This window comes from Rhinatrema bivittatum, chromosome 11 (assembly GCF_901001135.1).
Source record: "Rhinatrema bivittatum chromosome 11, aRhiBiv1.1, whole genome shotgun sequence".
Classification (NCBI taxonomy): domain Eukaryota; kingdom Metazoa; phylum Chordata; class Amphibia; order Gymnophiona; family Rhinatrematidae; genus Rhinatrema; species Rhinatrema bivittatum.
In genome coordinates this window covers 102,535,559-102,549,822 of record NC_042625.1, presented here as the reverse complement: position 1 = coordinate 102,549,822, position 14,264 = coordinate 102,535,559, and the positions used below count along the sequence as shown (strand labels likewise).

The following is a 14,264-nucleotide window of genomic DNA, read 5'->3' as shown; positions in this document are numbered from 1 at the left end:
TGTGCACAATAGTGGCCTGGTGCGGGGACACCTTCAACCCACTGCACCAGGAATCGAAAACCTTCCTGTGATAGAGTATATGATAGAAAGCCTCAGACTGCCTTAACGGACCTGCTCCAGCTATCTGGCCCAGTCCACCTTAAGACAGACAGGAAAGGGATCCTCATGTGGGGAGGCGTTTCCCTGAGGTAAGGGATATAAAGGTGAGGCCCTGAGAGAGTTAGATGGGCCCCAGGGAGAAGAAGAAAGCTGTAATCCAATGCTGTGTTTGTTCTGGACATTTTCATTGTTTGTCAGTCTGCTGAGGTAAGCAGCCATTTTGCTCCTCTTCTGTTATGCACTTTTGAAAATAAACTGATGAAAAGCAGACCATTCTCCAGCCTGGTCTGTTCTGTGGCCTACCCCAGCCATAGACCGCTCCAAGGGCATCACACTTCCACACTCAAACATACGTGAGAGAAGTAGAAGTCTTCCATGCGCACAGCAGAGTAGAGTTAACTGCATCCGGCTACCCCTTCTTTCTCAACTGCCACCTCTCATAAGCCAAGCAGCTAGACGAAAGCGAGCCGCCTGATCGAAAAATACTGGACCCTTTCGAAGTAAATTCAGAAGGTGACCGAGATGCAAGGGACCGTCAACCGCTAGGATGATCAGGTCTGCGAACCACGGCCTTCATGGCCATTCCGAAGCTACGAGAATCACTGACCCCCAGTGGGACTCTATTCACCTCAAGACTTTTCCCACCAACGGCTAAGGAGGAAACACATAGAGTAGTACATCGCGGGGCCATGGAAGGACCAAGGCATCTATCCCCTTCCGCCCCGTGCTCCCTCCTGCGACTGAAGAAACGAGCTGCCTTTGCGTTCAGTTGAGTAGTCATCAAATCCAGCCGGGACATTCCCCACCGACGAATCAAGAGCCACATTGCCTCCTCGGACAGCTCCCACTCTCCGGGGTCTAGCCGCTGGTGATTGAGAAAATCTGCCTGAATGTTGTCCACTCCGGCTATGTGAGACGCCGCTAACCGGACCAGATGGCGCTCCGCCCAGACCATCAACTTGTCCGCCTCTGTGGCAACTGGACAACTCTTTATTCCTCCTTGTCTGTTGATGTATGCCACCGTCGTCGCATTGTCGGATAGAACCCTCACCAACTGATGATGAACAAGCGGGAAAAAACTGCGCAATGCTAGATGAACTGCCCTCGTCTCCAACCGATTCATGGACCACTTGGACTCCTAAGTTGTCCATTGCCCCTGTGCCGATCATGACTGACAGACTGCCCCCCAACTGGAGAGGCTGGCATCCATAGTCACAATCATCCACTGGGGATTCTCTAGGTCCATCCCCTGCTGTAAGTGATCGGGAACTAACCTCCAGTCGAGACTGGTCCTGGCGGGATCCATGAGGGGCAAGGGTAAATGGAACTCTTCGGACTTGTGGTCCCATCAGGAAAACAACACCCTCTGCAAAGGTCTCATATGAGCAAACGCCCAGGGGACCAACTCCAGAGTAGATGCCATAGAGCCAAGAACTTGCAAATAGTCCCTCACCTTGGGCAAAGGGAGGGCCAAAAGACGGCGCACCTGAGACATCAGCTTGAGCATTCTGTCCTGTGAAAGAAAAACCTTGCCCACAACCGTGTCAAAACGGGCTCCCAGGAATTGCAATCCCTGGGAAGGTACCAATTGACTCTTCGTGAAATTGACTATCCATCTGAGTGAGTGGAGACGATGTAACACCGACCGAACCGCCACTTTACAAAGATCCTCCGACTTCGCCCGAATGAGCCAGTTGTCCAAATAGGGGTGGACCAATATCCCCTCTCATCTGAGGGCCGCTGTCACTACCACTATCACCTTGGTGAATACGCGAGGAGCTGTCGCCAAAACGAACAGAAGTGCCTGAAACTGGTAATGCTCGCCCAAGACCATGAACCGCAGAAACCTCCGATGACAGATTCCTATGTGCAGGTAAGCCTCCGTCAAATCGAAAGAGGCCAAAAATTTGCCTTTGTGGATGGCCGCAATGATGGACCTCAATGTCTCCATGCAAAAACGAGGTACCCAAAGCGCTCTGTTGACCTTCTTTAAGTCTAAAATCGGATGGAAGGAGCCCTCCTTCTTGGGCTCTACGAAATAAATCGAGTACCTTCCGGTCCGACGCTTGTCTGGCGGGACCGGGAAAATCGCTCCCAGAGCCTTCAAACGAGCCAAAGTCTGGAGTACCACCTGCTGCTTTGCCCGGGACCCACAAGGAGCCACCAAGAACAGATCCCGTAGTGGGCGAGCAAAATCCAAAGTGTAACCGTGTTCTATGATGTTTAGAACCCACTGATCCGAAGTAATCTTGACCCATTCCTCGTGAAACAGAGAGGCGACCTCCGATCTCCGGAACAGAGGAATGGGCCGGCGCACCTTCATTGGGAGACTTGTTTGCAGAGAATCCTTGGGAGGCTCTGTCATGAGGAGGCTGTCTACCGTGAAAGGAATGAGCCCAAGACTGGGACCGTGCCGACACTTGTCGCAGAGGAAAGGATGAGGCACTACCTGCACGAAAACGGTGTTGACCCCAAAACTAGCCGAAAGGGAGAGAAGACCTGGGCTTATCCTCCGGGAGCTTGTAAACCTTATTGTCCCCTAAGGACTTAATTAGGTGCTCCAGGTCATCACCAAACAACAGTTTTCCTTTATATGGGAATGAACCAAGCTGAGACTTGGATGAGACGTCAGCCGACCAGTTGCGAAGCCAAAGAAGCCTCCTTGCCAACACCGTTGAGGCCATCATGCGCGAGGATGTATGTAGGAGATCATACAAAGCATCTGCCGTATAAACTACTGCCGCCTCCATACGGTCCGCCTGTTCTGCCTCCACCAGGGGAAGCTCCTGCGTTGTGAGCAACTGCTGCACCCATCTAAAAGTAGCTCTCTGCATGTGACTACTTCACACGGCCGCCCTGACGCCTAGCGCCAATACCTCAAAAATCCTTTTGAGAAGAACCTCCAACTTCCTATCCTGGAGGTCCTTAAGAGCTGCCACTCCCGTCACAGGAATGGTTGTGAGCTTAGCGATCACCGAGACGGCTGCGTCCACCTTAGGAATCTTAAGCAGATCCAAGGACTCCTCCGGAGGTGGATAAAGCTTTTCCATGGCTCTACTAACTCACAGGCTGGCTTCAGGCGCATCCCATTCCCGAGTCATAAACTGCAAAAGCGTCGGGTGAAAAGGAAGGGTTTTAGGGGGGCCCAAAGACCCAACAAGACTGGATCTCCCAAGGACGGCTCTACCACGGGCTGCGGCGCTTGAATATCGAGTTCCGCCAGCACATGAGGGATCAAGGGGTCCAGCTCCTCCCTGCGAAATAACCGGAGCACTCACGGGTCATCCCCTTCAACCGGGGCGGCATTGTCAACTTCATCACCCTTGGGAGGATCCTGAGGATCGGGATCTGGCTGGACAGGGGATGGCGGCACCACAGCATCGGGAACTTTACGAGGTGGCTGGACCCTAGGGGCCCCTGTACCCTCTGCAGGCCTAGGAAGCTTTGCAGGTGGAGGATCCTGCAAATTCCAATCTGCCTCCGCCTCCATGTAAGCTTTATGCAACTATAATACAAATTGAGAAGAAAAGGGGTGCTGCCGCTTTAAGGCCCTCCCCGGAGGCAAGACGGGATGAGGTGGGGAGTCAACACCCAAACCGCGAGGCCTTTCAGGGCTTAAATTATGAGGAGAAAGCTGCAGAGGGGATTCCCCTCCCCCGGAGCCATGTGCACTCACTCCTAAGCTTCTCGTTTTATTCACAAGTCTCCTATGCGGGACCGTATCAAAAGCTTTGCTGAAATCCAAGTAGATAACATCGAGTGCTCTTCCTTGATCCAATTCCTTGGTTACCCTGTTGTAGTTGAAATACTGTGGTAGTCAGATAGTGGACCCTTGGGCCGGGCTGCAAGGAGTGACTCTTATGGCAGACCGGGAGGCGGAGTCGAATGCCTAGCAGGGCTTCACCCGGGACCCGGAATCCCCCCGGGAGGGGCCCGTAGGGACCCAGGCCCTTGGGACTTAGGCTGAGCGGAGAAAGTCCAGAGGCTGGTCTGAGGGAGTCAGACAGATAGCTAGGAGTGAGCAGGCCCCGGATCGGGTAAAGGTTGAGAAAGAGCAACAGAGTCCAGCAGCGATCCATGGCAGAGCCAACGATCCGTAGACAAAGGTCAGGAGCAGACCGTCGAATGGGCAGAGTTCTGTAGCAAGCCGGGGTCTGGGCCGACAGCAGGCAGGCAGGTGAAATGTTGAAGCAAACCGGGATCGAGGCAGGCAGCAGACAGGCAGGCAGAGCACTGAAGCAAACCGGGGTCGAGAACCAGGAAGTCAAACGAGAAAGTCACTGAAGCAGGTACAGGAACGGAAGGCAACTAGTATTCAGAGAACCTCGTTGCAAGGCGTTTAGTAGGAGACCGGACGCCGGTTAAATGCGGTCCGGGGCGTGACGTCAGCAGAAGGGGCCGTCCCGAACTTCTGGGTGCTGGGCGCACATAAGGGCCTTCCTCGCCCGCGTGAGGCAAAAGAGAGAGGCGGAGTTTCTGGCGGCCTGGACGGCGTTCTCCACATGGTGAGGTCGCGGCCCGGCAGCCCAGTGGACCGGGACCCCAGCGCGGTCCGAGATGAAGGTAAGCGGACCCGACCCCGAACATGGGGGAGGCGGTCGGGACCGCAACATACCCAGTGAAAAAAGTCAATCAGATTTGTCTGACAGGACCTTCCCCTGGTGAATCCCTGCTGCCTCTGGTCCATCAATTCTCCTGACTGTAGATAGTTCACTATTCTCTCTTTCAACAGTGACTCCATCACTTTTCCCACCACAGAGGTGAGGGTAACCAGTCTGTAGTTTCCAGCCTCCTCTCTGTTCCCACTCTTGTGAAGCGGGACCACCACCGCTCTCCTCCAATCACTCGGCACCACTCCCGTTTCTAGGGATCTATTGAACAGGTCACACAGCGGAGCCGCCAGCACATCTCTGAGCTCCCTCAGTATCCTGGGATGAACCTCATCAGGCCCCATTGTAACCGTCTCTTTTTAGTCAGTAAGGAGGCCCAGACAACCCATGGCTTTGTCCACTTTCAGTTTCCCCAGCTCTTCCCATACATTCTCTACTGTAAATGGAGTTACATCTACTCCACTCCCCTCCGGTTTCTTGTTAACTAGCGACGGGCCTTCTCCTTTAAATGCTCCTTTTTTTTTTAACTTTTAACCCCTGCAAACCGGGGGAGTGACACGTCCCTGGGCTCTGAACAGAGGAATGAAGCTTCTCTGTATGGTTAGGGGAGAGGGACCGGCCCACCGGTAAATCCCCCCTACTCACCGGGCTGAAGCACCAAAATTCTCCAGGAAATTAGGCTGTGGGGCACCCGGCCCAGCCTTGCCTGCTACCAAGTGGGGCAGGCCTGCAGCCCACTGCTTGCTGACTGACCTTATTAAACTCCAACACTACCTTCCGCTATTATTTTTACAGTAACAGTTGATCTAGCCAAAGGTAACTAGGGATACAAAAAATAATCCCTCACACTAATGAAAGATCAAACTTTGCAAAGGATCAGGACTGCAGGTTACGCCATCCTTACAGAAATACTGAGGGATGGCAGGTGGCACACTGGGTTATCAGGGGGTGCCCTCAGCTTTTTTCTCTGGCTCCATCTGCTGGAAGGGAGGCATAACCCAGCAGCCTGGACTGAACCTGGTACCGGACGTACAGGGAATGTGGATTTACATTAGGTGGGTTTGAATTTGTTCACTCTACTTTTAACATGACTGAGGATTAAAACGCGTTTACTAGAATGGGCAGCTTTTAGCCTTTCATTGTGCTATATGATGGTCAGTCTTCTTAAATGGAAATGACATCTTTTCACACATATGTATATGGTTAAGTGAGATTTGTTTTTGCTGATTTACATTATTCTTACACTTTGGGGTTTTTGATTGCTAAGTATCCCACAGATCATAGCATAGTGAGCAATAATATACCAGCTCTGCCAGTTTTACAAACAGAAGCAAGAATATCGCATGAGTATGCTGAGTTACTAAAACGTGTATGTGGGAGGGAAATTACTGACAAATCTGAAATCTTCCTCCAAAGATGAAACATGAGAAATGTGCATCCAGGTTTGTAAGAATTCGGCAGAGCAGAGCTCCAAAGACATCAAAGCAGCACCGCGAGAGGAAGAACCCCTCCCCCGCCCGTTACCTAGGAGACAAAGGGGCGGGACAGCAGCTCAGCGCGTGCAAGGCTCCGGCTCGTCGCGCGTGACGCTCGAGGGTCAGCTGCTCCTGTCACATGATTTCGGGAAGATGGCGGCGCTGGCTTTGCCTCTGCTTATGGCTGCCGGTTTCGCAGTGCTGGGCTCGGTGAGGCCGAGCTCCCCGCTGCCGCTCGTTATCTGGCACGGAATGGGTGAGAATGCAGATACCGCTCGCTGCATCCGTTTGGGTTGGGATAGATAACTACAGAGGTGCAGCTTTTCGGACTGCCGAGATCCCTTTATTCACCTTTCAATTTTACAGCAATTATATCCACTCTGTTTGCCATTTATTTAATTGTGACTTTGATCCCTGTCCAAAATGATTTTCCCATTCTGTTCCTAAGGAAATAAACCCTTTTTCAATAAAGATATGTTCCGTTTCATTGTAAAAATATGAGGGCTTTCAGCATTAGTGAAGGGCACGAATGGAAAATCTTGTTCCTCACAAATATGATCAGATTGCTGAGTTTATTTTTATTAGTTATTAATGTATTGCTGATTGTGTAGATGAAAATGGAAGGTAAAATATTGGTTTGGGGTGGGGTTAGCCCCTAATAGTGCTTGATAATGCTGTGCTTTTATGCAAGTCCACCTTTTTAAAGAATGATCCATCTAAATCACAAACAGCAAATATGACTGTGTTCAAAATTAAAAACTACTTATATCTCAATGTCGCCGGACACAAGCATTTTGTGTTTGGTTCGAGGTGTTTAGCAAATAACTAAATGTGCTAGAATGCTTACAGGTTTGCGTTGCCATAAACTCAACTCTAGAGATGTGGTAGTTCCAGCTCTTTGTTGTGAATTGCTGTTTCATTTTGTAGGTGACACCTGTTGTAATCCCTTGAGCATGGGGGCCATTAAAAAAATGGTTGAAACAAAGATACCAGGAATATATGTTTTATCGCTGGAGATTGGAAACAGCCTGACCGAGGTAAATGTCTCCAGCCATAAAGATTTGCTTGACATAGTACAGCTACATTGATACATTTCTATCATGTACTTAGTTTATTATCTAATGTATCTGGTGAAAGTTTTTTTCCCACTCAGTAAGCTATAAAGGCTGCTCACATGTAGCACACTTGCAAGTGGGATTGTTGAGGTTTATAAACAGTTTGAGCATATATATGTTTATAAAATCATGAGTAGTTTGGAGCAGATTAATAAAGATCAGTTATTTACCCTTGCAAATAATATTAGGACTAGGGAACACAACACTCCATGAAACTAACTGGAAGAAGATTTAAAACACATTTTTAAAAAGTTGTTTTGGTTTTTTTCAGTTAGTGCACAAATAAACTATGGAATTTGTTCACCAGAAAATGCAGTCAAAGCTACTAGTATAGCTGAGATTTAAAAAAAAGGTATGGCTAAGTTTCTGGAGAACAGGTCTATTAATTAGTAGGCAGGCAGACATGTGGATCACCACCTCTACTCACAATATGCAACAAGGGATCTGCCCGATATTTGCAAGTAACCTGAATTGTCACTGTGGGGAGAGGATGCTGAGCTCAATGAACCATTGATGTAACTCGGCATGACACCATTTATGGTCTAAGGTGATCAGAATCTTTTCTGATTTATCACCCAAACTGTTTAAGCATTCAAATCTTGAAACTACTATGAAGTTATATGTATGCGTGCAACCTAATAAGAATAAATCTTTGATGTAGTTGTTTATTTCTAGTTTCTAATATTGAATTTTTTTTTTTTTTTTAAGGACATGAAGAACAGTTTCTTTCTAAATATAAATCGCCAAGTGGAACAGGTGTGTGAACTGCTATCAAAAGATCTAAAACTGCAGAATGGCTATAATGCTATAGGATTTTCCCAAGGAGGCCAGTTCTTGTAAGTTCTCCTGCTGAAAGGGGCTTGTGAAAATGGAAAAGTGCTTACTTGTTTATAGAGACAGATTATTTTATTTATTTAAATTTATTTAAAATCTTTTCTATACCGTCGCTAAGTTATATACCATCGCGATGGTTTACATGCAGGCACATAAATTAATGTAGGTAAAAGTGTACTATAGTACATTCTGACAGGTGCCATCAAAGGTTCGGTTACAATAATATCGTTAGACGTAGTCATTTAGTGAAGTAGTAGGAAACTTTGAAGATCTTCCCTGCACAGATCAACTACCACCATCTTTTCATTGTTATTACTTAAGTAGGAATTAATAGTTAAACCAGCAGTGCCTCCTATTCTGTCATGTTTGGTCACATTTTTGTGATATGTACAATGATTTTTCTAACCTTCTGGCCAAGTATCACAATGTTATTTCATGCTCAGGTTTTTAGAATTAATATAGAGAAATACTCTTAGGGGCTGATTTTAAAAGCCCTACGTGCGCCGGGCCTATTTTATTTATTTTTTTATTTGTTTTTCTATACCGATGTTCATCGTACATATCATACCGGTTTACAGTGTAACAGAGGGGTCTGTCAATGTAGACTCCCTATTTAACATTATGTAACATTATACATTGAATTTTATAACTTTTTACAATGGCATTAGTAGCTTTTTTATAATTAATTTTATGACATTTAGCATTGCATCTTTGTGCCTGTCTAATAATTGGTCTGTGGAGAGTCATTCTATGAAATAGAGGAGGTAGGTAGAGAGCGTTGGAACTCTGTATGCGGTATAATAAGAAAGCTTGTATCGTTGGGGTTGACCACAATAAGTGATTACGCGGTTCCTTGGAGGGTGTTGTGGGACGAGGGGAGGAGGATGTGTGTGAAGGGGGGATTTATCTTTGGGTGGAGGGTGGTTGTTGGGTATGCTTTTTTGAAGAGCTATGTTTTAAGGTTCTTTTTGAATGATTGGGTTGTGGGCTTGAGTCTGAGTTGGGGTGATAGGCTGTTCCAGAGAGTTGGACCTGCCACTGTTAGGGTTCGGTTCCTTGTTGAGGTTAGGTGGGCTGTTTTTAGTGATGGAGTTGGGATGAGTCCGGTGTTTGGTAGAGCGGAGTGCTCTCTGGGTGGTTTGAAAGTGTAGGGCCGGGCTTAGCAGGTTGAATTTTTCGGTGTAGAAGTGCTTTGTATTGAATCCTGTGTGGGATGGACAGCCAGTGCAGGTTTTTGAGGATTGGTGTGATGTGTTAAGATCTTTTGGTGTTTGAGAGTGATCTTGCTGCTGCGTTTTGGAGGAGTTGTAGTGGCCTGAGAGAATTGGATGGGAGGCCCAGAAGTAGTGCGTTACAATAGTCTAATTTGGAGAATAGTAGTGCTTGGAGAACTGTTCGTAATCTGGGGCATGGAGAAGTGGTTTGATTTTTTTTTGAGTATCTGTACTTTGAAGAATCCGTCTTATTATTAAGTTGATATGTTTCTTCATGATGAGTTCGTTTTCGATGATTACGTCGAGATCTCTGGCTGAGGAGATTATTCTGTCGTCTGTGGCAGGTGCTGAGTTGTTGTCTTTGAGAGGAGATGGTCTTGTTATTAATGTTATTAATGACCACCTTTATTAATGTTATTAATGACCACCTTGTTATTAATGTTATTAATGACCACCTTTAGTCTTGACTTTAATTTTGTACATATTGTAAATATTATCTTGTAATTTTGTTTTTTGTACCTATTGCTATATTTTTCTTCTTGCTTCCTCCTCTCCCAGTTGTAGTTTTCCTTGTTTTATTGTAACTGCTATTCCTGCACCAGTTCAATTCATCTAGTTTTATGTTCATTACACTAAATGTTAAATGTAAACCGGGTTGATGCGACTACTAGTCGTGAAAGCCGGTATAGAAAAATATTAAATAAATAAATAATGTGAAGTATTTCGGTTTTGTTGAGGGACAGTTGAGATAGTAGTTATTTTCGGAAGGTATTTGTCCCATGTTTTTAGTGTGTTTGTGATAGTTTCTTTTATGGGGAGTAGAATCTGAGCATCGTTAGCGTATAGGAAGAATGTTAGATTTAATCCGTTTAGGAGTGTGCATAGGGGGGAGGATATAGATGTTGAAAAGGGTGGAGGAGAGGGATGAGCCTTGAGGTACACCATGTGTGAGGGGGATTTGTTTGGATTCAGTGGTGTTAAGTCTGACTTTGTATGATCGGTTTGTCAGGTATGATTTGATTTGAACCATTTAAGTGTGGTGTTGGTTAGGCCGATGTCACTTAGTCTGCTTAGTAAGGTTTCATGGTTGATAGTATCAAAGGCGGCAGAGATGTCGAGTAGGATAAGGAGGTAGGATTGTCCATGATCAAGGCTTTTGAGGAGGTGGTCTGTGAGGGAGAGGAGGAGCATTTCGGTGTTGAATTATTTTCTGAAGCCGTGTTGGGAGTGGGATAGGATGTGGTTTTCCAGGTGTGCTGAGAGTTGACGGTTGACAATTTTGTCAAGGGTCTTTGCGATGAAGGGGAGATTGGAGATGGGTCGGTAATTTGCTGGATCAGCTGGGTTGAATTGTGGCTTCTTGAGGATTGGTTTGACGCTGGCACATTTGAGAGAGTTGGGGAAAGTGCCTTGTTCAAGTGAAATATTAACTATGTCTGCTATAGGTCTGGCTATGGTGTTTGGGATTTGCTTTAGGAGTTTTATGGGGATGGGGTCGAAGGGGTGTGCAGCTGGGTTTATTTTTTTAATTATTGATTCCACTTCGGAAGAGGCGACTGTTTCAAATTGGGTCCAAGATGGTGTGGTGAGGTGTTCTGAGTTGGGTGCAGGTTGGTTGGTGTGCGGGTTGGCGGCGATTATTTTAGTGATTATATCTTTGAAGTGGTTGGCGAGTTCTTCACAATTTCTGGAGGAGTATTCTTGATGAGGTGTGTTAGGGTTCGGTTGTATCAGATCTGTCACGTAGGCAAATAAGGCTTTGGGGTTAAATTGGTGGTCATGGATCTTTTTGGCATAGTAATCTCTTTTGGCCTTATCAATGTCTGTTCTGTAGATGTATAGCATGGTTCTATACCTATCTTTTAGTTAAGGGGATGGATCTTTTCTCCATTTTCTTTCTGATTGTCTTAGAACGTGCTTGATGTTCTTAGTTTAGGCGTGTACCAGGGTGTTTTGTGTTTATTGGTGGTCTTGATTACTTTTTTGATAGTTGGGCATTTGATCTTTGTGACTTCTGTGTTGATGGCTATCCATGAGTTCGTGGCGGTGTTTGTGTCGCTCTTGTTGAGGTATTTTAGATTGGTAGGATTTTGGTGAGTTCGTTGATTGGGCATGGTTTAATGAATTTGATGGATTTTTTGGTTCGGTTTGCTTCTATGGGTGGGTGAATCAGATGTAGGTTGGTGTGGATGAACTTGTGGTCTGACCAGGGATGGTTGAGGCTGATGAGGGGTGGGGGTGGTCTATGTGGTTGTTGATGAATATTAGGTCTAGGCTGTGTCCGGATTTGTGGGTGGGGGTGTTGATTATTTGTTTGAAACCAATGGCTTTCATGGTTTCTAGTAGGAGTTCGCCGGTTGGTGGGAGTGGAGTTTTGTCCATGTGGAGGATGAAGTCCCCTAGATTGATAGCAGGTATGTCCATATTGATGTTGGTGACAGTGGTTTCAATTAGGGCGGATATATTATGTTGTAGTGTTCACGGTAGGGCATATAGGAGAATGATTTGTAGGGATTTTGATTTGAAGAGGCTGATTTCTATGGGGGGGTGTAGGGTTGATGGGGTGGACTGTGAGGTTGAGTTTCTTTAGGGCCAAGAGAAGTATACTGCCACCTTTCTTTTTTGGTCTTGGTATGGAGTAGGTGTTGTAGTTTAATTTGGGTAATTGATTGATAAGGGTGGTGTCTGTGTTTTTTGAGCCATGATTCCGTTATACAGAGTATGTTGGGATGTGAGTCAATTAGGAGGTCGTGTATTATAGGTATCTTTTTTTGTGATGGACTGTGCATTGAGTAGGAGAAGAGATATTATAGTGAGGGTTGTGATTAGTTTGTTTGGGTGTTTGGGGATTGTGATGAGTTTTCGTGTTCTGGGGGGCATGTTGGTTTTCTGTTACTGGAAGCATCGTGTTGGTGTAGAGTTGGGGGTGCGTGTTTTGGGTGCATGTTGGTGAGTGGGTGTGGGGAGAGGGAGGGGAGGATGTGGGTAGAGGGTGGGGAGGTGGAGGTTGTTGAGATTGAGGGGAGGAGTTCAAGAGGAGGTTGAGGTGTGGGTTGGTGGATTGGGGGGTTTGAGAGCTGGGCAGATGGTGGAGGGGCAGGGGGGTGGCTGGATTGTAAGGTTGTCCGTGGGGATGCAAGGGTGCACATCAAAGGGAGGGTTTCATGGTCGTGCTTCTTGTGGTGGGGTGTCGTTGGGGAGTGGAGTGGGTGGGTTTTGCGTGGTCAGGGTTGGCTCTTACCCCGATAGGATTGCGCTGGTTGCGCGAGCCTAGAGTGGTGAGTCCTCTGGTCGGGGCGTCGGTCGGAGGAGGGCTGCGGGTCAGTTTGGGTGGTTGCGTGCTAGGCCGCGGGACGGTATAGTTTCTGGTGTAAGTCCGCTGGTCAGCTAGGCGTCTGTGGATGGGGTTGTTGGTGGGGACCGGACAGTCTCTGTGGTCGTAGGAGGATTGCACTAGGGCAGCACAAAGGGGCACACTAAGGCGCGAGACGCCGGCGGGCAGTTTGCTCCCTTTTAAAGGTCCTCCTGGACCGGAAGTGACACGCACAGGGGGGGGGGGGGGGTAGTTATGTTCGTCGGGTCCGGTCGGCGAGGGTAGGCCGAGCGCTTCTGCTCAGGCTGGGGTTGTGCACAGCTTGGGCCCCCGATAGGCCTCCCGCGCCGATGGCATCCAGCCAGCCGGGGTCAAGGTGCGATGGCGGTCGTGTGTCAGACTGGGGGTCGTCGGGTCGTGTACTCACCCGTGGAGGTCTTTCTGGGCTGGAGGAGATGCGTGTCGGTGGGGCACCTCGTTCGTCTGGTCTGGCAGGAGGTAGCTCGCAGGTTCTCCTCGGGTGGCGTTGACCGCGCCACGTCCAGCAATGCACGTAAAGCCCCGGGATGCGTCTAAGTCCCGGGGCTTTACAAAAGGGGTGTCCGGGGGCAAGGATGGGGCCAGAGGCCTCCGGCACAGTGGCTATTTGCTGCTGTGTTGGAGGATCGCGTGCCGGCAGGCTGCCAGGGCGCACAACCTGCGCCAGCCTCCAGGCAGGGGCAAAAGGTGAAACAACAATTTGGGGGGGGGTTTTAGATTAGGGTTAGGGGCAGAAAGGCTGTGGGAAGGTCATGTTAGGGGGTAGGGAACGGGGGAAGCCCGCGAGCGTCGGTGTGCACAATTGTGCACCCCCTTGCACGTGCCGACCCCCGATTTTATAACATGGGCACGCGTACGCCCGCACGTACTTTTGAAAATCTACCCCTTAGTAATTTGAGAATTCAGTTTAAATATTGAGCAGGGCATTTCTCAGAGGAGCTGTGCTGCTTTCTTTTATGGGGTCGGCAGTATCCAGCTCCATCCAACCGGCCTTTGCTGAGGCTACAGCACCATGAGCCATTATTCATAACTATTCAGATTTCCTGCTCATCTCCTCCTCCGCCAGAGACCACAGAGTACGTGTGTACCCTGAATCCGACCACTGCAAATCCGTGTGTGTGAGACAAATGAGATTCCTTTGGTGGAGGCTGTGAGAGCTGCCTTCACAGCCTCCCAGGCAGAAGAAACAGATCTCTGCAGTCAAATCCAGACCTGGCACGAGCAACGTGTGGCACTGTCAGTGGCCCATGGCCTGCTGCTTTTAGTGATATTACAGCCTATTGGCTAAACATGGTCTGAGCATTGAGGAAATTGCAGATACACCGGCTAGAAAAAAGTTAAAAGAAAATAATACGGAAAGCAAAGTAATGTAACTTTTTTTGGAGAGCAGATTCAAAATAATTGTACCTGAGTAACTAAGATGTTATCTGGGTAAAATCCCCCCCACACAAGTAAAAGGACCGATGCTGTTTAATAGCACAGGAATGTTTACCTATGTCAGAAAGGGGGGCGGGGAGTGGATTTCATTATCCAGTACTTGCATGTGATTTTTAGAACAGACTTTG

General features: G+C 47.8%; 1 protein-coding gene across 2 annotated transcripts in view; it reads left to right on the top strand.

Annotated features, from left to right (window-relative positions):
* Window positions 1-6,304: 6,304 nt before the first annotated feature.
* Window positions 6,305-14,264, top strand: part of PPT1 (palmitoyl-protein thioesterase 1) — a 41,256-nt gene continuing 33,296 nt past the window's right edge. For both annotated transcript variants that reach the window (XM_029619502.1, XM_029619501.1), the window contains exons 1-3: window positions 6,305-6,440; window positions 7,112-7,221; window positions 8,008-8,135. In XM_029619502.1, coding sequence (XP_029475362.1) covers window positions 6,338-6,440; window positions 7,112-7,221; window positions 8,008-8,135 — 341 coding nt within the window. In that variant the 5' untranslated portion in view covers window positions 6,305-6,337. The remainder of the gene's footprint in view (window positions 6,441-7,111; window positions 7,222-8,007; window positions 8,136-14,264) is intronic.